Below are 21,634 nucleotides of genomic sequence, written 5' to 3' on the forward strand. Positions count from 1 at the left end.
TTCTGAGATAACAGAATTTGCATTTTAATTAAATTGTTGCATTTATCAACACTGAAGCGTAAAACACAAGTCACCGGAAGCTTTTCACAGTATCGGCATAAGGACTTTGAAAAAAAAAAAAAAGACTTACAATTGTTGCATTTACCCCCCTAATATTTCTGAACTTCTTAAAATATTTAAGAGAATTTAAGAGATGAGAATCCATTTACAAACAGATTCTCAGTGCATTCACCACCAAATGGGCTCAATCTCCTAGCTGCTTCCATCCCGATACAAATGTTGTTTTGGAAGCTAGGATTCGCCGTTTCAAGCAGGGGAAAACCCAGAGCCTCATTCCAATCTGGTGCTCAGTGTGATAACGGAGGATTTGCGCTGAACCCGCTGCTTCAAGGCATCACTGCAGCAGCAACAGCTATGCCTTAGCCCTAGGAAAGAAATCTCTGTTGATACCAGTGTGGTGTAGCTCAAGCAGAGCCTGACAGCGCCAGGATATACTTTAGGAAAACAAATGATGTCGTGGTAGATTTCAAACTGTGCTTGGAATTGGTACAATATGTCATATTGAATTTTCTGCCAGATTTAAGAGTGATGCGGCAAGATCTTAATCTACTGCGAAGATGTGCGGCACCACTGACTTCCTCAGAGCTGCATATGCATATGCAGCTGGGGATGTGGCCCGGGAGGTTTATACTGTAGATCAAATGATCTCTAATATGCTGCTGCTGCACGGAAGGAAGACCAGATGCGAAATTTGGACAGAGAGGTGGTACCAAGGACCAGCTCAGAAAGCAGGCAGCCCGCATTGTAGACTAGAGAGGAGAATCACCCTTCACTGCCCTTCCACCACTAACATCTAGTCAAAAAATCCACCGCTGCTTTGGCATTAGAGGAGCCCCCATTTACTTCAAAATGTTTTTCATGTGTTAAGTGAGATAATTTTGCAGACTTTAGAACTCACAAAATGTCTTGCCCTTTGTGATGGGAATCTGGGACTCACGCTAAATCAATATAAACTGCCCAGTTTTAAGTAAAGCAGAAGTATCAGCAAATGCCATGCCTTCGAGGCAGCTTATCCACTTGGATAAGAGTTTGGAGGAGACACCTGCTTCTGTCTCTTCCTTCTCTCTCTCCTAAAGGAGAGTGAGCAAGTGGCACTTTTTGGTCTAAAACTAGCCCTCGTGTGCCCACTCTGCCTCCTCATCCCACTGTCCACTTAAAATCTTCAATTTCTCAGCTTCCCCACAGCCCTCTTAGGCAGATGGAGAATGGCATCGTTAGCTGGATCATCAACGTTGTCCCTCTGACCAGCAGCTCCCGCCTGGCCCCGCTTCCTTTCCTGGGATGGAGCCAGGGAAGGGCTGAGGCAGGCACGGGAACAGAAAAAGTCTTCGGATTTAGAGGAATGGTACAAGGAGGACTGCGGAATTCTTTTTCAATGTTTGGACACTGTGTTGTACTGGTATTTACGAGCATAGGGATGCTGTAACACAGGTGGTTCGGCCTCTTCAATGATGCCCTTTTCTGTAGCATTAACCACATCATGCAGGCACAATACTGCAAAGAAAGAGATGAGGCAAGGATGCCAGTTGACTATTCCCAATCTGAGCACTAGACAGGATTTGCAGGTACAGTAGTGATGGGTGCAAATGCAGAACCAGAAAATAGCCACTTTTCTGTAGAACAGTTGCATGACACACACACAAAAAAAATCCAGTTTGCTATATTTAATGTACGTTGTTGCTGTCATTTGGCTTTGTAGGGTCCCCTTCTCAAGTAGGTAGTTACTGCCCTTCTGTACATTTCCCCCCACATTTCCCCCATATTAAATAGTTTAGCAATTTAGGGCTAACTTGTTTTATCTTTACATTTAATAACTTTTTGATTTAGGAAAGACTGTCATGCACAGCATTAAAGTACTGCTAGTAATGAGTGGAGGCATTTGCATTCTGAATCCTCGTGAATTATATTTCTTGTGTTGCACGGTTTTTACTTCATTCCCTGGCTGATCTTTATAACCAAGTATAGCCTGTAACATTTACTTTCCCAGAATGAAATAAATCCTGTACATGGCATTGACATCACTTACGTTCCTCTTGTGCCTTTTAAACAGTGTTTAAATTTCAAGTGGTCTTGTAGGTCTCGGACAAATTCTCCATGGAAAGTGGATTGCACTTTTAGTATTTTAATTCTTTGTGCTGTACAGCTTTGTACATCACAAGGCTATCGCAGGCCAGTTGGCGAAACATTCGGGTATCTTTTTCTAATGGGAAGTCAAACCCATCTACAGATGGAAGAAAGCTTATCATGCACAAGAAGGTACTACAGTTAGCTGAAACAGAATTATATAGATTAGAGTAGAATTTCGTTAAACTCCACTGAGGGCAGTGTAGTTAATTAATAGTTCTGCTTTACCTCGGTTGAAGGATTCAGCACCTCCTGGTGTGCAGAGGGCCCAAGACACGTTCCCCTGCCCTGCTGAAGTCCTCCTCCCTGTTTTGTCCAGCCCAGTGACATTTTGCACGGACAGACTGAGGGGCCACAAACAGAAAAGCAGCACAGTAAGGTTAGGGGAGTGAAGCACGTAACTTTACGTGAGATGTGCTCTATTGAAATCTGTATTTGCTATCTGTTCTGCTTCCAAAACCTCGAACGGATGAGAAGCCACCCAAAATTACAGGAGAAGCCACGTGTTAGAGGCATTTGTCAACATTCAGTTCTAAAACAAAATACCTTAAAACAAATGCCTTAAATAGTCAGAGAATTCATGGGTACAATCAGGCGAACCAAATATCTGCAAGTCTTGCAGGTCTCTTCCATAGAGGAGTAACTCTTCAGTGAGGAAGGGCCTTTGCTGCTGTCAGTTCGCATCTGCCTCTCAGGCAGCTTCGTCAGTGCACAAACACGCCATCTGATCCAAAGAGAAAACTATTAAAACTGATTTGTGAGCTGTGTAGTTTCTTCTTTAAAATGTGTGGCTTGTACCTACTTTTGGTTTTCAGAGAAAACACTTAAAAAACAAGAAGTTTTAGAAGCTGGAGCCACGCTGTTTGGCTTAGTTGTGACAGCAGATCCATGGTAGCGGAAGGGTGAACCTCATCTATGATTTATTTACTTGCATGGCAAGCAGCTTGACAGTTGACAGGCTTTTGGCACACCCATATTCTGTCAAGAGTTTCAGCTGTATCATGTCAATATACGCTAGCCCATGCTGCACGTCCTGTCCTGGTGGTTGGTGGTGCCAAAGTGCTGCTAGATAGCCAGGCTCTGCCCAAGCCTGATCTGTACTTGGGGAACAGCGGGACAAGTTCCTCTGAGAACATGGATGGATATGAGGTGATTTGTAGGGTTTAGTTATGCTTTACAAGCATGTGTTGATATTTAAGGCAGAAATACTTTTTTTTTTTTGAGGAGAACTGTAGGTAATACAGCATATGCAGCCATCAGCAGCGAAGTGAGGATGCTATCTTCAGAAGGAATCAGATTTATCTTGTGAACACTGTGCCAGTGGCTTGTTGTCCGCCTGGTCCTTGGAAATGAAGTTATTTTGGTGTGCTATGAAAATAAGTGTTTGTAGACTTGCTGACTTATACAAAATGAGTGCTTCATTTTACACCTGAAAAGAGACTTTATTCAGAAGAGGCTGGAGTTATTCAGTTCTGGTGGAAAAAAGGCCAATTTTCTCACGAAATGGAAAATAAACTAATCTGATACTTTGACTACTACATGAAATGCAATGTATGCTTCGAATGGGGAAAAAGTAATAACATTTATAATCCGCTCCCTAATAGCCTACAGTAGCACTACTTCATTGTTGACAGCCAGATTTTTCTCTCGCTTAAACCTGTACTCAGTTATCTGGCCAGTCTGTGCCCAGGTGCTGTCGTAGATGGGTGTTTTGTACAAGGGATTTATTGCACGTTCACTTGCAAAGGGCAGGACAGCCCATGCTGAAAACCAGAGGAAAATCAGAATATAGCCAGCTCAGAAGGCAGGGTTTCCTTATCCTCTTTGCTGCTTTTATGCAATGTGCACAATGCTCACATTTGTTTAATGTGCCCGGTGTTACTGACTTTGTGTTAAGATTTTCAGGGCTTGAGAAATACTAAACTGTTCTAGATCGAAGTATGCTATGGGCGTCACATAATAAACTCTTTCCTTTTTTTAGGCCCGAACTGCTTTGCAGAAACCATTGTCATTCCAGCAGGCCGAGAGGTGAAAACTGATGAATGCACTATATGTCACTGTACTTACGAAGAAGGCACTTGGAGAATTGAACGACAAGCTATGTGCACTAGACATGAATGCAAACAAATATAGGAAATCTACCAGTCAAAGTACTTTCGTGGTTTTTATAAACTGTCTCACAGCAGTGAGCACCCTAGGCGACCCAGGGAAATCTGAATGAGAAGATTCTGGTGAGGAACAAAGAATAGACTATTGATATTTTGCTTTTCAAAGTAACATAATACTGCAAGAGAAAGAAGTGCATATATTTAAAAAGTTTGGACATAAAGAATACTTGTCTTAATAAATGTGTTATTTTCACAGTGAGTACACTAAAATACACTCTATAAATTATTCTATGTATTTCTATAATGCCATTATAGAGGTTAAAAATAAATGTTTTATATAGACAATACAGATTAAAGTACTGTATCATTGCCTGTCCTGTTGTATACATGCACCATGGCTAAAACATTACACTTCTGTTCTATTTTTATATATTTTTTTTCTTTTTTCATTTTGTTTTGGTTTTTGTTTGCTTGTTTCAGTGGGCCAGGAAAGAGCGAGTTTGCAACGAAGCTTTGACATTCTCACTCTTGAAAAAAATGTCTCAAAATATGCTTTTAGAGAATATGTGCTCACATATGAGTACTGCTGTAGTATGAAAGCTGGCTGGCCTTGTTCAAGTGGTATATATCTCCCGATCCACAGCTGAGATAACTGGGAGCAGTGGATTATATGAACTGGTCTCTTGTAGCTGTTGTTATAAAAATTTAATTAGACAAAATCAATTTCTAATACTAAGTTCAGACATAAGACATTGCAGCAGGGCACATTGCTCTGTGATATAAACAATACAGACTCGTGGAGCTGGTGTAAATGAGGTAAGTAAGCAGGTGGCATCGTTAATGTCATGCATAATGGATGTGACGAAGTGCAGCTTGGGTGGGCTATGACAGCAAAACACTGGCATGGCTGCACAGTGCAAATCCTTGGATTTGCAGGAGAGCTGGTTCAGAGTTGCACCATCCCCTAGACCCTGCTCTTCCTACCTCGCTGGTGCTTGTTCAGTTTTTTGATTCAATGTCAGTCTGTCTGTCTGTATAGGGTATGTGACACAGTGTGTTGGAGAGAGTGCTTTTGAGCCAGCTCTTTGAATCCATTGCAGGATTTATAGCGCAGAGACTGACCCTGACGATGTGTGAAGTGAATCACATCTCCCCGCTTCAGCCATTAACAGCCTTTGTTTGGATACATGTTGGTTTTAATTTAGTTTATCTCCAACTCCTGGACTGCATCTGCTTTGAATACCTGTTAAGACAATGTCTTAAGAAAACACAAGCATGGGTGCTTACTTTTAAGCTTTTGCTAGAGGGAAGACTTAATGAATCAATACTGTAAAATGAATAATGTTGCTTGTATTCCCACTTACCCCTTGAGATTAACTGCCTTGCTGTAACCTATTTGCCGTGTTTGCATATATACCAAGTGTCAATTTCTGATCCTACTGAAGACCATGGGAGTGTTGCCAGGGACTTCAGTTGATCCCAGTTCTCTCCTCAAGTCTGTGTTTTTAGTGTGTGTCTAACATGTCTTCGTTGCCTACTGAAGTCGAGTATCCACACAGCGCTGAGAAGGTGCCAAGAGCAACGATGTTCTTCCATGGAGATCTCCTTGAGACGAGCAGAGGTACCCATGTAGGAAGCCACGGTACAACATGAGTGAGAACAGAGATGGACTTGCAGCTCAGGGTGGAATTCCTTTCCCAAGTAGGCTTGTTCGTGTCTCCTTAAGAGATACATGTTTTCAGTGAAACTATGAGAGACTTGGAGTTGCCTGTCTTTCAATGTATAGCCAATAATGTTTAACTTTTTATAAATCTCACCTTGGACTAGTTACACTTTGCTTCTCCTTCACTGAAGCTCTTCTTAGGCTTTATACTGTGCCTCGGGGCTTGAACTGATGTCCTTTTGGGAAGTTCTGCCTTTACTGAAGTAGTGAGTACAAGGTTAAAGGATATTTTCGTGTGTATTTCTCGTGTAACTTTTATAACTTTTCTATTGCATATTTTTCCATCTTTCAGTCCTGGCACCAACATATTCATGTCATCTTTAGTGTTGATCCTTTCCCATTTGATACGGAATTTCTTGGGCAAATTCATCTTCAGAGCCAGCTTTGTGGGTGATTTCTTGAAGAGATATTTTAAGATATAATCAATCGATCTTTCTTTTCAAGATATAATCTTCAAGTCTTTTGAGATTCAGATTTATTATTATTTTTTTAAGATGTAGTGAAATAAAAGTCATAATGATCTTTGGACTTTCTTTATGCTAAGGTCACTGGCCACATCCAGCTTTGGCCTGTAGTATTACAACAACGAGAGCCTTTTGGTCATTTCTGAGGATAGGGAAATGGACTGAGTGACTCATCTTGGGCAGATGTGACCAGGCTCACCCAAATTTGGAACCAGAGTTTGCATACAGTAAGCTCAGTGTGTAACCTGCTCCATGCTGCCGTTCACCCCATCAGGCAGATAAGCACCGCGCAGTCACCCACCCACTGCCCCCAGTGGGACAGGGGAAGAGGAAGAGAAGAGCAAAAACAAGACATGTCATAGGGCAAGATCAAAATAATTTAATAAGTGAAGGAGAAGTAGAAGAAAAAAAGATAGAAAGCAAAGCAAGTGATGCAAAGGCAATCACTCACCACCTCCCAGAGGCAGACTGATGCACAGCCAGCTCCTGAACAAAACCTGTTTAAACCTTGCTCCTCCCCATCTCATTGCCAGTTCGGTGATGTATGGCATGGAATATCTCTTTGGTTAGTTTGGGTACCTGCCTGGCTGCAATCCCTCACAAACTCTTGCATGTTCCCGATCTTATTCAGTGGGGAAGCAGAGTGAGAAAGAGAGCAGGCCCTGACACTCTGAAAGATCTCTTCAGCAGCAGCTAACACACAGTGTAAAACAGTGTAACACACCAGCATTGTTTTAGTCACACATCTAAAACACAGCACCAAACAAGCTACTATGAAGGGTAGCTCCATCCCAGCCAGACCCCATAACCAGTGCTAACATCAGCAACCCCAGCACATAGACCTTAAATGACCCCGGGAGCCAAGCTCCCAATATGTGACTGCACCAAACAGCTCTTGGGTCTTTGGAAATGGCATTGGAGAGCAATTCGCATCCCGTTTCGTACTGTTAATTGACATAGGCAGAGGCTTGAAACAGAAACGTTCCTCTCTCTTTATAGGAGTGGAAAGTGAAAATATGGAAAAGATTTAAAATTGAAAAACAGCCAATATAGGATACAGTTAGATACCGTCCACCTTTAATCTCATTTAAACTCATTTAATCTCCAAGAGAAAAAAACAGGTGTTGTGGTGGCCATGTGTATTTATCTAAATGTTATGGCTTGGTCAAGTAATATAGCTACTCATATTTAAGCCTAAAAAATGAGTAAAGCCATCTGCATCAGAACATTGTTTCCAGTGAACCAAACTGCAGACAACACTGGCTGACCTACTGAAACATTCCTCTGACAGCATAGTGGAATAAAAAAAAAAAAAAAACAAAATCAAAATAATTATTGGAAATTTTATATTTATTTATAAAGTTAAGCAAGTAAGGTGCATGTTAGTGAAGTAAAAAGCTCAGTTATAAATAAATAGTTGTTACAAAATAAAGCTAACTTTTGTCCATAAATATTGTCCAAAAGGAGGCACACCTGAAGCCTAGGAACTCAGACATTTTTTGTTTTCAGTGCAAACATACAAGGATTATGTATCTGAATTTTTCCACTTCGCAGGTGGTTGTGTCCATAAAAGCTGAATTCCAGGACACACTGATAGCTCATGAATAATTTTGTATTTGAAGGTCTGTTGCCTGAAAAATGAATATTCTTCTCAGGTGTACTTATGTAGCTGCATTGGCATGAGTATGAGATTTCTGCTTCCACTTCACTTGCTTCTGCTTATTTCCCAGTTGAAATATTGCCAAAGTATTTTTTTTTTGGCTCTGTCCATTTTTGTAGGACTGCACTAGACATGAATTTGACTTCAAACGTGTAAGTAGGTGCCTGAAGAGATGATATTCTAGATGGTTTCAAGTAATTATAAAATTACAGGTAGTGTGCAACAGTAGTATTTACGCTACTCATTTAAACCACAAAAAGATAGTGCAGGTAATCACCGAAAAAATTATGCAAGATTTTAAAGGGGAAATGAGAAAAGATGTGAGATATGAAACAGAGAAACTGAACATGACAGTGGGAATGTAAAAGAGGGAAAAACCTAACTACAATGTCATAAACATGTTTTACAGGGAGATTTTCAAAGCATATCTTAAGGAAAGTAAATAAGAAATGTAGTTGGACATAAATTGACATATAGGAAATTCCATTTGGAAATGAGAAAGAAAATTTTATTATAAAGGAGCCTGATACTGGAAGATGTTGCACAGATAGGTTGTGGAGTCTCCATCTGTGACGATGTTCAAAACCCAAGTGGACGCAGCCCTGAGCAGCCTGCTGTAGCCGGGCCTTCACTGAGAAAAGAATTGGAGTGGGTGATCTCCAGAGGTGCAAAATTGAAAATCAGATTACAATGAAATTTAATTTAGCTCTTTTTTTTTTTTTTTTTTTTTTTGGATTAAAAAGGATGATAAAAGCTTCTTCCACCTTGGAAAACTATCTCTTCTGTTCACATATGGCATAATAGGATCATAGAATCATTAAGGTTGGAGAAGACCTCCAAGATCATCTGGTCCAACTATCACGCTACCACCAATGTCACCCGCTAAGCCATGTCCCTAAGCACCACGTCCAACCTTTCCTTGAACACCCCCAGGGACAGTGACTCCACCACCTCCCTGGGCAACCTGTTCCAATGCCTGATGGCTCTTTCTGAGAATAAATGTCTCCTAATTTCCAAACTAACCCTCCCCTGGCACAACTTGAGGCCATTTCCTCTAGTCCTATTGCTAGTTACCTGTGAAGAGGCTGTAGAAGAGGCTGACCCCCAGCTCCCCACACCTTTCTTTCAGGCAGTTGTAGAGAGCAATATGGTCTCCCCAGAGCCTCCTCTTCTCCAGACTAAACACCCCCAGTTCCCTCAGCTGTTCCTCATAGGACTTGTGTTCCAGGCCCTTCACCAGCTTCGTAGCTCTTCTCTGGACACACTCCAGGACTAAAATGTACTGTCAAGATTTGTAAAGTATTTGGTATTACTTTTTATAGTAACTTTTGCATCTAAAGTATGATAGCTGCATAATACATAGGAGGCTTTGAAAGACACATATTATTTAATGATCTAATACAATCCAACTGAACAAACCATTTATTTCCCTTATCAGCCAATGAATTTTTTTCACAGCTTACCACAGGATTTCTGTCTACAAAAATGCACATTCTGCCCTGTTTTTCTGCTGCATTTAGAAACAAAATACAAACTGGGGAGACAGCATTGAACTAAATATCACAGACTATGTTATTTTCCTGGCTATCCAAGAATTCAAATTATTCATCACTTTTTGAATTTGTTCAGTTTTTAGAAGGCAGCCACTCCTCAGAGCCCCCCTTTCTCTCAAGAATCAAAACAGAGAAAAAAATCAATACAACCTACTATATCTTTCCAATGGCTTGTATATTTTATGACTCATTCATTTTATATGCTTTTAAAAATATGTAGAGGAAAAATCCAAACATGCATGTAATTTATCAGTTACAGAGAAGTAAAAAAATTTTATTAATTAATCAGTAATAGAATAACATTTACATAATTAGCAGCACAAAAGCTAATGTTTAAAAACAATCAACTGTCAACTTACCAGAAATGTTGTTATATTCATATTAGGTTATTTTCATGTTATTAGCTAATAGTAATGCTATTTTTGTAACGCATAAGTTTTCTGCTTTTAAAAAGACCTTTATTATTAATAAATACATTGCATAAAAAAGCTATTGTTGAAAAGAATAGGCAAAATATAGTAATGGAATAGCAAGTTAGTAAATGTCCACAATGTATCCATGGTAAACGTTAACTTTGCAGCTTATATGGGGTCAGTAATCTTCTTGTCAATTTAGAGCTCAGGATGATAGCCTACTTTATGTTTCTTTTGCAAAAGGGGAAAAATACCACGCATAACATAAACACCCCAGTTTCCGCAAATTATAGAGTACTGCTGCAGATTTTGTACAAACTGCAGGAACATCTCAAAAAGTGTAGTGTGCCAAGTATTTCTGCATGCACATATTTTACCTTGTTGGAAAGATGTGATTTAATGGAAAGCTTTGAAAATAGGAATACATATATCAGTTCGTAGACAATATGGAAACACAGCAAACATATAGTAGATGTAATATGATGAAATGAAAGTAGGTTTTACATTCGATAATTCTGAGAATAGAAAAACAAGTACAACTTTTTTTTCATGACTTTATATGCAAAGAAATTTCTTTTTTCTGTCCCCAACCATACATGAGAGTAAACCTAAAATATTTTAGTGATGAGAGATGTATATTTGTATATATACAGCATGTATACATTGGCAAATGAAAATTCTTTTCTTAAGACAGCATAAATCAAGAGTAATTTAGACGTCTGGGTCAATACTGTTAACTGAGATCAGGGTTTGTTCCGCAGAATACAGGTATGATAAAGCATCTGAACTTGACTGCAATCATTGAATGAGAGAGAACTTTCATAAAGATCATTTCAAGTGCTTTTCTTCATAACAGGCAGAGTTAAAGGCAAACCCATATCACCACTTACTTTACTTTTTTCCAGCAAGTCATAAAGGGTGTGTGAACTTTGGGAATTAAAGTGAATATCACTTATTGGGAGGACCAAAAGATATCGTTTCTGTGCTCTGCTAAAATGCATAAATGTATGCTTAGTGAAGAAAGTCAAATTTAGTCTATATATTGCCCCAATTAAAAAGCACATCATTTTTGTTATTCTTCCTCAAAGTACAGATACAATTCTATGAATGTCTTTACTTGTTGGAATGGTTGGAGATTGCTCGAAAGCCAACCAGAGCTTTCTGTTTCTGATGTGCAATAGAAAGGTAAATATATAAAAATGTCAAAATGCTGCTTAATTTATATTTCTATTGCCTTAAAAAAGCAGCATTCATTTGAGAAGGTAGTTCTCAAATTAATTTGCTGCCCATGCTGTAGGGAGCTCCATGTGCTTTTATTACTTGTTATGTTGTGGGCTTTTTTTTATGAAAACAAAGTCCATATTTTTGCAAAGACAATACTGCATAACATGCTTTCTCTCTAGCCATTAGTAATTCAAACTAATGCTAACTAATTTAGTGCTGTCGTGATTAGGAAATTATGGAGATAACATACGGATGGATGTGCAGTGCTTCAACCTAATGTAACAACCCTTTCCATTTGTGGTCTGTTTATTTCTAATTACCAAATGAAAATAAGGAATGGGTGGCCTTCAGTCATTCTGTGGATTACAGTTAAATAGAGTTTAATTTCCTAACTAACAGCTGTTTTTTTAACGTGCTCTTTCCCAGCTATTTGTTTTCAAATGGCATTTGATAAAAATAGCTATTTTATATATTCTGCTAGTTATGCTGTTTATACTAATGTTTAAGCATTAAAGTGTCACTGTAGAATCCTATTAATTTTTTTTTTCCATTTTCCAAATGCCTTAGTTGTGTCTGTTTTATATAAAATTTACTGTAGTTCACTCGAACTGGAAAAGCAAATCATAGTCATATTAGTTACTTTAAATGTGTTGGTTTCATTTTTCACGTCCACATCAAAATATACGTGGAGCTTCACACTCTGTCACATAAACAGTTTATTAGTGAGATGCTTTACATCTTCAATATATTTATATTATATCTTTTTAGCATCTTTACATGATATGCTGTATTTAAAAATTATTTCTTAAAAGTAGCACAGAATTTTTTTAGTCCTTTTTTGAGACTACAATACCTGAAGATGTACATATTTAAACCTGTAGTTCATACTTGTTCTTGAAAACACAAATACCTGCAAATCCCATTTTTTAGATGACAAAGAGCTAAAAATGACCTACAGATCTAGCTCATTGTCAGACATAAAGGAAAACAGGTATAAATGGGATTTTTAACAGTTCTGTTACGGAATACCAATTTAAATGAAGCTACTAATGAATGACAATGACAAGAAACACATTGAGTAAACCACTTACTAATTCTTGACAGTCATGTAAAAATAATGAGTGTCATAAAAAGCATCGTGGTATTTTACATTACTGTTTGTTTTCTTCAGGTCAGAGCAAAAGTGTTACGCTCAGAGTGGTGCCCTTAAAGGCAGAACAGACGAATGACCTAAGTAAAAATTTATTTTCTTTGTGGTGAAGTTACTAAGAGGTCACTACTAGCATCAGATGGAAAGAAAGTCTGGGGGATATTTTTGCACTTGGGGCTACACCGCAACTTTCCTGACCTCAGAGTGTGAATGCACACCCTGAGCTGTTTGCTACAATCCTCCTATCCAGACTGAATGAACTGGCAGACAAAGCTACAGCACAGAAATCTTATGCTAGGCTGTGTCAAAAGGAGATGAGGCCTACCAGCAGAGCACTAACCACAAAAAATAGCTCTACCTTTTATATTTTCCTCTTGTGATTTAAATAGTTAATCATCTTTACTGGTATTAACCTGGTAGATAATTACAAAGACCTTAAAATGAAGTAGACCTAAGCGATATGACCAAAAATATTTTAACAATGTGCAGATTTATCATTATTTCCTAAAAACAAGGTGTATCCTATTGATGTAACCAAAACAAACTGTACACATGTAAAAATATTTATTAATATTACCACATTAAAATACATAAGAGCTATTGCAATACTGCCAATCCCTCAACCACTAGCACTTTGTTGCTCCATATTTCAAACTTTTGTCGCAGTGAAGACAGTGAATTCCATTACTAGGATTGTATGATCCTGGGCTGCAGATAACTATACGGACACAAAAAAAAAAATGAAGGAATTTAAATGGCATTAATACAAAATTGTTTACATCTGAAATGTTTAAGATGTATCTTTATCTATTTGAAAAAAATATTTTTCCCCAGCATTCTGCTAGTTGATAAAAGCAGAATTTGAGCTATTTGGCTGCAACTATCTTGAATCATAGGTCAATTTGGCAATGTTAGCCTTTCTTCAGGAAAGATCTTAAATGAACAGCATTAGTATTCAGTATGCAAAGGTATTTAAGACCTTCCTTCCTTTTGCAGAGTCTGTGTTTACCTGGGTATTTGGTTTTGCCTGGCTTAATAATGAATTCTTAGTCACTAATGCACAAACCTTCAGCAGGATTTTCAGTATTTGGTTTACCTTCATTTGTTGAGTCTGGCAGGATTCACTTGATCCTCAGTGGGCTGTTATTATCTTGCCTAGCATTCTTTGCCACTGTTACTGACTGGAGAGGGCTTTAGAGGTCTTACGAAATGTAAGCAAGAAAGGTTCCTTTGCAGATGACATCAACACCTTGCATCTTTAGTACATGAGTACAGGCAGACCAAGATCGCTTTACAGCAAAGAGAAAGCTTTACAAGTACATGTAAGCATATTCCTCTGCTTGAGTACCAGAGAAATAACTATATGCTTTTTATTTAAGATTATAGATACACTTCTAGTAAATTCTTCGAAATTTTCAGTTTAATGGGAGCAAGGTAGAATTCTATTACAATTACTATTACTTCTATAATTTCTTAGTACTGTAATCTGCTACCTAGGGAAAAGCATGAAAAGGAGAAAGGAACCCTAGCAAGGAGGCCTGTAACTTACTTAGCCAGCTGATGAAAACTAATTGGTATACTTTCAATCTTTTTCAGTGACAAAAAACTCCTATCAGTATAACCATTGCTTTGAAAGTATGAACATCCAAGCAAAATATTTTATCTTTATAGCATAATTTATATACTTGCCAATTCACACACACTGAAAAACCCATAACATCTTAATTTGTTTTTGTATCCTATAAACTTTCTTTCTCATCTATCTGATAACTAAATATTTAATTAAATTTTCCTGGAATACTGTGGAATATTTCATATAAAAAGGGCTTTAAAAGCAGAAAAACAGTAAAATCAGGATGAAATTTTATGAAAATTTCTAAGGTGTTTGTATTCCCAGTTCTGTTCAAGACGCTTTTGCAAAGGCAGGAGACTAAATTGAATTAGTAGTCAGTAGAAACTTCTCTCTAAGTCATTGCCTCTACAAAATCACTTGTTTGGTACCTGATGAGCAAGGTTTTGATATGTTTCACCACCAGTGTGTTTTGCCAAACAGATTTCTCTAGAGATAGATACATCATCCAGTGACTAATCAGGTTAACATGTTTAATTGACTAAATCAGAATGAGATTTAGACTAGAAAAATGGTATAGAAGGTGAAGCAATATCTTGATTTAATGTCATTTTAATATAAAAGCAAATGGGAAAAAAATGAATGATTACATAATGTTGTATAAAAGAATGTTAGAGTGAAGCATGGGGAAGAAAGTGAAAGCAAGATCTAATACAGGAGATTTGGACTGGTAGATGATGCAGTTAAGTGTTACGGTTATGTTTAGTGCATAAATTCTATGATGGCAGTGTAAAATAAATGATGCATTGTGCACAGAGCACTACGTATGGAGGAACCAGGCCTAGTAAAGCATGACATGAAATTAGGTATTATAAAAATAATAGAGGCTACAGAACAGTGAAACTAAAATCCAGTTATTTTGATGTATCAGAACTTGAGTAGGTTTTTCCTTATGAATCCTACAGAGGATATACATTTTTTATTTTATTTTTTTTATTTCTCCATGTTCATGAGCCTATGCCATAACATTTCCAATTCTGTCACATCCATATTGAGACCAGGAGACTAGAAACATCTGTTTTCATATTCCAAAATAGAATTAGCATATGAAAGGGTAACACAGTTATCTGAGGTTTTCAATGTATCTGTGGTCGTAAAATATCACTGGTGCTAACCTATGACTGGTAAGTAAGAAAGTATTATAAAATTGTCAGAAAAGGGAAAAAGAATCATTGAAACTATAGAGCAGCTGATCAGACTTAAACATGATAATAATGCGGTAATAAACTGCAGAAAACTATGATTTGAATGAAAATTTAAAAAAAAAAAAAAAAAAAAGGAGTATTGAATGATGCTTAAAAGGAAAATAAGAGTTGGAGAGGAACTGGTAAAGGGATTACTCATTAGCTTGCTCTTAAGACAAATTCTACTATTTTTTTCACTAAAAAGATTGTCAGAAGTTCTTTGGACCAAATAAAAGCACTGATGATGTAAAAGGCACTAGGAAGAGCTCGTCTGAAATACCCTGTTAAATTCTAGTCATCCCTGTGCAAGAAAATTAAACTTAAAACAGGGCATGGGAGATGGTTTGTCAAATTCAGATTCTTATGAAAGCAGATAGAAAGTGGTTGCCATGTTCCAATTATAAAATAAGGGAAGAAAAAAAAAAAATCTGTGTAAGCTAAAGGGCAGTCTCTACATCAGAGCAAATGAATATAAACTTTCCATGAATTTCGATTAAAAGCTGAATCTTCTTAACTACAAAACAAGAGTAACAACAGATATTAAAGCCCCCAAAATGTTCTAAAATAGATCTTAAAATGTTTTAACTGGATTACATGAGCTGGTCCCTGCAACAACACAGGAAATTACTGGATAACCTAAGAAGTTGAACTCTGCTGTTTTTTCATGGAAATGCATTTATCAAAATGTTTACATGAGTAAGTGCATGTATTAGAAAAAGCTCTCCCACTATGAAAAATAACAGGAAAATATTTTTTTTTTCTCTTTTTTTTTGTAACGTATTTAGGGATTGTAGCAAATCACAATTGATTATGAATCCATTTCATATTGCTGAAAAAAAGAGCCAGTCACAATGAGTAGTACTAGCCGTGTATGTAAGGTACACACTCTCCCATGTTAGCATGTCTTTGGAAAACTACTCATGAAGTCTGGGGTATAGGAAAGAAACGTAGAGAACCTGTAGAGGTCATAATCCAAAATATGACCCAAGAGACTGAACTGAGTTCAATGAAGACAGTGTCAGAAGAAGAAAACAGTCAGTCTTCTAAGGATGTACAAAAGCTGTTGCAAAGATAGAGTTGACAGAATTGTTTCCAGATTCACTGAGACATAACAAGAAGCAGCAGGTATAAACTATATCAAGGGAAATTACAAACATTCCTGAGAGAAAAGCTTTCCAGTAGTGATGATTTTGAGTACTGAGTTGTATGTCCTTTGGAGTCTGTGAAGTCTGTCCTCTGAGGTTTTCAAGATCATGCAGGACACATCTGTCAGGAATAATCGAAGCTGGTATCTTGCTTTGAGGTAGAATGATAGACTGATAGACTAGCAGAGGACCCTTTCATTTATAGTGCCTATGATAGGGTGTTTTGGATTCTGGGAAAGGAAAAGATTAATTTTACCAAGAGGCCAACAAAGGAAAAGAATGTATGTTTGAGCACGCTGGTAGACTGACATCTGCAACTATGTGAAGTAGTATATAGACATGTTTCAGGACTGGCTTTTTCAGATTCTTGGGTACCTCAGATGTGAAATCTTGCCTCTGTATCAGCCAAAGATATGTCTGTTATGATCCCAGCTGAACAGGAATCAGCTTCTTGGGCTAAAATTGGTGTAGAGCTATGTAATATTTCTGTCTAGTGCAGGGAGGTATAAAAAAGGATGTCAGCTAGGAAAACACTATTATTTTTCACTGCTAGTGTTAAATGGCCATCAGAGATAAGACAAAAATTCCGTTTTGAGGAAAAAGAAATATAAATTAGTTTAGTATGGACTAAAGAAAGAATGGACTTAGAAAGACCAAAACAAAACTGCAGTCTGTACATAACAAATCATCCTAAAAAGAAGATATGCTTTTCTAAAATTGAAATCAATGATGCCTTGTACAACAGGACCTTGTATTGCAATAAATGTACAAAATTGATATATATCTTGTATCTTGCCGTTCCATATATATGTATAATTATTATTTTTTTTCTGGAAGAAATGGATTACAAATTTTTCTTTCTCATGGAGACAACAAACTGGAGAAAAACAATAGCACACAGAAGCATTTCCCATATCCTGCAATTTTAGAATTGTCTCCTTCTGTTTTCTAATTTCTTCCATGTTCTTAATATTTCTTTTTAAAGTGTAGTCCATGCCATAAACTGTCTTTGATATGTAATCCAGTGTTTCTTTCACCATTTTTAGCTCTGGAGGGAATTATTCCTGTCAAAAGCTTGACAACAGATTTATTCTCTACAAGTCTGTCTTCTGATGTTCCTTTGAGACTTCAGTCTCAATATCTGGGAATCATATGAATAACCTTTTGCCAGGGGAAATGTAATCTGGCAAAGCCACTTTTCAGAACTATGATCCTCAGCATCTAGGATAAAGGTTTATCACTTGTTTTAATTTGAGGACTCCTATGAATAAAATCAACAGAATTCAATCAATCCTTCCTTTTCTTTATACCAAATGAATCACAAATATTTACTAATTTATTATTCTTTTATTCTCACTTTATTCTCACCGAGATCTCCACATCTCAGATCTGGAACAAAGCATTTAAGTTTGTTATTACATAAAAGCATTAACTAAGATTCCTGCTTTTATAAATATAAGGAAAAACATAATTGTCTTCTTTGCCTGACCTGAACAGCAGTACTTGAAACATATCTTATAAGATTGCAGATTTTCTATGTTAACTCAAAAAATAAAAAAGAAAAAGACCACTGGTATCTAGGTCTGAAATTACAGAATTTCACAGAATTTTCTAGGTTGGAAGAGACCTCAAGGTCATCGAGTCCAATTGATTTGATTAATTTTAATTTATGTCAGTCCACAGAAACTGTGAGTCTGTCTTAAAGTCTAAATTAACAAGATTTTACAAATGTTCTACCCAGGTACCAACCTGACCCCGTACTGGCTACCTTGACAGACTTGTCAGGATCACAGCCCAAAACAGTTGGACAGAACAATTTTATAAAATTACATAGCAAAATATTCTGTTCAATCAGAGCAAAAAGCAATGTAACTGTATTTAATGCTTGTGTGATAATGAATTTGTCACTTACCACAACACTCTGGACAGCCTGGATGTCTTAGAGCATTCATTCCATATCCTGGATAGCAGCGATCAATCCACACCATTTGCAGAGTACCTTCAATGTAGTATATTTCAGGCAACGGTTCAGCAGTCTTCTTCCTAACTTCTACTTCTTGCTTAAAAAATCTCTCTATGAGGTATTTTGCCTAAATTGAAACAAATAATATTTTTTTTCAGAGTTTTTGATGCAAAGAGGCAAGAATAGAAATAAAGACTGAAGAACATGGGTATGATTTAGGATTTAAAGGACATATTACTATGTTACTTTGTTTGTAGCAGGTAGGTGGAATGGTAAGAGAATAATCTGATATTCTTGAATACATTGTTTTTAATTTAGATAAACGTTGATCAATTAATGCAATATCTGTGAAAGTTTTCATGATTGTATAAATACAACTTTTAAAGCTAATCCATGGCAATTTTGCCAGTATTAAACATCTGTAGCTCAGCATCAATTGTTTTGCAGCTTTCCCTCCTACACAGGTACTATTATTTAGGTCCAATTAGATTTCATACTTTCCAACCATATTAGATATCTCTCTTAAATTAAAAAATATATATAAATAAATAAATCTCCTGCAACAAAGTTAGATAAAGAGATTATTAAACCAATCAAACATAATCATACAAGAATAATGCTGTTACTCAAAAAGATTTGCACAAATAGGATCCTATATAGCATAAATATTTGTTTCAATCAGTGCAGAACCAGCAGCACAGAATTGCAGAAATATTAGGATACAAGAGAACTCTGCTCTGTCTCATCTACTCCAACTCCCTAGCCAAAAGCAATGTGTATTTTTAAGAAATCCTTATTTTCTCTGATTTTTTTTTATTCTTTTTTTACTTTCTTATTAGGTGCATGACATTAGAATATCAGAGATTTTAGTTCATAGTATTTAAACTAAAAATGTGAAATTTAAACTGAATAAATGATATAAAATCTGTAACAAAAAATAGACTGATTAGCAACCTGACAAAGTCTAGGAGTAAGAAATCTCAATACTTTATGTCCAGACAGCGATTCATTTGTATACAGGGATTAATCATATATATAGAAAGCTAAACAGAAAAATGAAAAAAGCGTTATTAGGCTTGCAAAGTTCTGTACACACAGATTACAAAAAAAAAAAAAAAAAAAAAAAGGCAAAACCAGATTTATTTATACACTCTTATTTTGATCTTCTTGTCTGCATGAAAAAGATTAGCTTTGACCATGATCTTTCCCCACAGATTCATTTTTTTTCTTTCTAGTGGAAAAAGCTGCTTAATGAGGACTGCATATTTTAGCCTCCCTTGCCTCTCCAGTGGAATTCCAAAGGATGATTTTCATGCATGTTTCTTGACAATGGGGAGGAAGAGGGAGATGCTTCAGACCAATGTTCAAATCAACGCTATACTGAATAGAGGGAGCACCTATAATTGGCATACTGTGAAGGATTTGCTTAGAAGAAGGCCTCAGAAAAACACTCTTCTAGATTGCCTTGAGCTCTCCTTTATATGTCCCTACAGCACTTTAATCCAGGTTGTAGGTGAATATACCCATGTACCACAAAATTTTCTTCAAAATGTGGGAAAATAAAAAAGCTCTTTTATCCACTCCATCATTTCTTTAAAAACATGACCTATCAGGCCCTAAATCCATAAATAGTAGGGGACTTTATCAGCATGTTTGCATGTTTCTGACATGAAACCTGTGTCAGCTTTCTACGGAAGAGTGTTAGGGAACAGCTAAATATGGAGACAAGACAGGAAAATGACTGACAGTACAAAGATGCAGCAGCCAAATAGTGCCACAAAGGCTCAATGTGACAGCATCATTGTTCATCTCCAGTGTTCCAACAGGTTCCTCACAGCAGTTTCCTAACAACTCATCTCTCCTCTCCAAGATATCTTCAGCAAACATACACCTGGCCCTTCTTGCCAACTCCTTTCTCTTTACTTATCATAGAACCATAGAAAGGTTTGGGTTGGAAGGGCCCTTAAAGATCACCCAGTTCCAACTCACTCGCCATGGGCAGGGACACGTCCCACCAGTCCAGGTTGCACAAAGCCACAACCAGCCTGGTCTTCAGCACCTACGGGGATGGGGCATTCATCCCCAGTTTCTCAGGGCATCCTGTTCCAGTATCTCAACTCCCTTTGAGTGAAGAATTTCTTCCTTATATCTACTCTAAACCTACCCTTTTTTAATTTAAAGCCATTCCCCCTTGTCCTATCACTACACTCCCTGACACAGAGTCCCTCCCCAGCTTTCCTGTAGGCCCCTTCAGGTACTGGAAGACTGCTATGGCGTCTCTCTGGAGCCTTCTCTTCCCCAGGCTGAACAACCCCAACCCCAACTTTCTTAGCCTGTCTTCATAGGAGTGGTGCTTCCTTCCCCTTCTATGGCAGAAGGCATATCTTCCTCCTGTACTTCCCTTTCTCTTTTTCCTTTCTCCATTAAGAACCTCTGAATTAACAGTTGTTAACCTAGTAAGCAAAAGACTGACTTCTGTTTCTCTGCTGGAAGAGACAAAATCCTGAAGAAAAAAAAAAAAATCTTCAAGCAGCTAAAATTTTACCGGATTATTGATAAGATCACTTTGAAATTATGGAAAGGCACTCCATTACAAACAGCATGTTTAGTGTTTATAAGACAGCATATGTTCAAAGATTCCTGATTGTCTTGCTACTTTTCATACTCTTTAACAGACTTGATACAGAGCAATAGTGTGATCTGCCTTAGCCATAAGGGCAACAGGATATTGACAATTTTAACCAAATTTGTATTTTAGTGGATAAATTTAGTGGATAAATTTATGTTTTAGTGGATATAAATTTAATTTATATCCAAATTATATTTAGATATCCAAATTATATTTATATTATATAAAGAAAATTGATTTCTCTATTAAAGTATACTTCATATTTTATGTTGATATTATACTTACTATTAAGCTTATTATTAGCTTATTATGTTAGTTGCCATTTTATTGCTCCATCTACTGTACCTTGTTTAATCTATGAGATGCATCACAAGCACTTTGCTGACATAGTCTGTTGTCTTCTTCTCTGTCTAAGCAAGTAACTGTAACAAAATACAATTTATTTACAGAAGAACAGTCAATGAAATCAAAATTTTTTTATTTACTGGTTTAAGATTCTAGTCATTTCTGATGCAAGAATGTTGAAATTTCTTCCACATTTCAGATGTCTGACTTGCAACATTTTAGAGAAACCACAGTCTTTCCTCTTCCAGACATTATCAAT

The 21,634-nt window shown here is 37.0% G+C and overlaps 2 protein-coding genes across 3 annotated transcripts in view; one reads left to right on the top strand and one right to left on the bottom strand.

Moving 5' to 3' along the window:
- Window positions 1–4,648, top strand: part of VWC2 (von Willebrand factor C domain containing 2) — a 56,807-nt gene extending 52,159 nt beyond the window's left edge. For both annotated transcript variants that reach the window (XM_084507518.1, XM_084507519.1), the window contains exon 4: window positions 4,166–4,648. In XM_084507518.1, the coding sequence (XP_084363644.1) occupies window positions 4,166–4,317 (152 nt within the window). In that variant the 3' untranslated portion in view covers window positions 4,318–4,648. The remainder of the gene's footprint in view (window positions 1–4,165) is intronic.
- Window positions 4,649–12,570: 7,922 nt separating this feature from the next.
- Window positions 12,571–21,634, bottom strand: part of ZPBP (zona pellucida binding protein) — a gene marked incomplete at its 5' end in the record, with an annotated part of 28,291 nt that continues 19,227 nt past the window's right edge. The window contains 3 exons of the mRNA XM_084510911.1: window positions 12,571–13,197; window positions 18,351–18,528; window positions 21,376–21,452. Of these exons, the coding sequence (XP_084367037.1) occupies window positions 13,106–13,197; window positions 18,351–18,528; window positions 21,376–21,452 (347 nt within the window). The 3' untranslated portion in view covers window positions 12,571–13,105. The remainder of the gene's footprint in view (window positions 13,198–18,350; window positions 18,529–21,375; window positions 21,453–21,634) is intronic.

Source organism: Aythya ferina (genome assembly GCF_964211825.1).
Source record: "Aythya ferina genome assembly, chromosome: 2".
Classification (NCBI taxonomy): domain Eukaryota; kingdom Metazoa; phylum Chordata; class Aves; order Anseriformes; family Anatidae; genus Aythya; species Aythya ferina.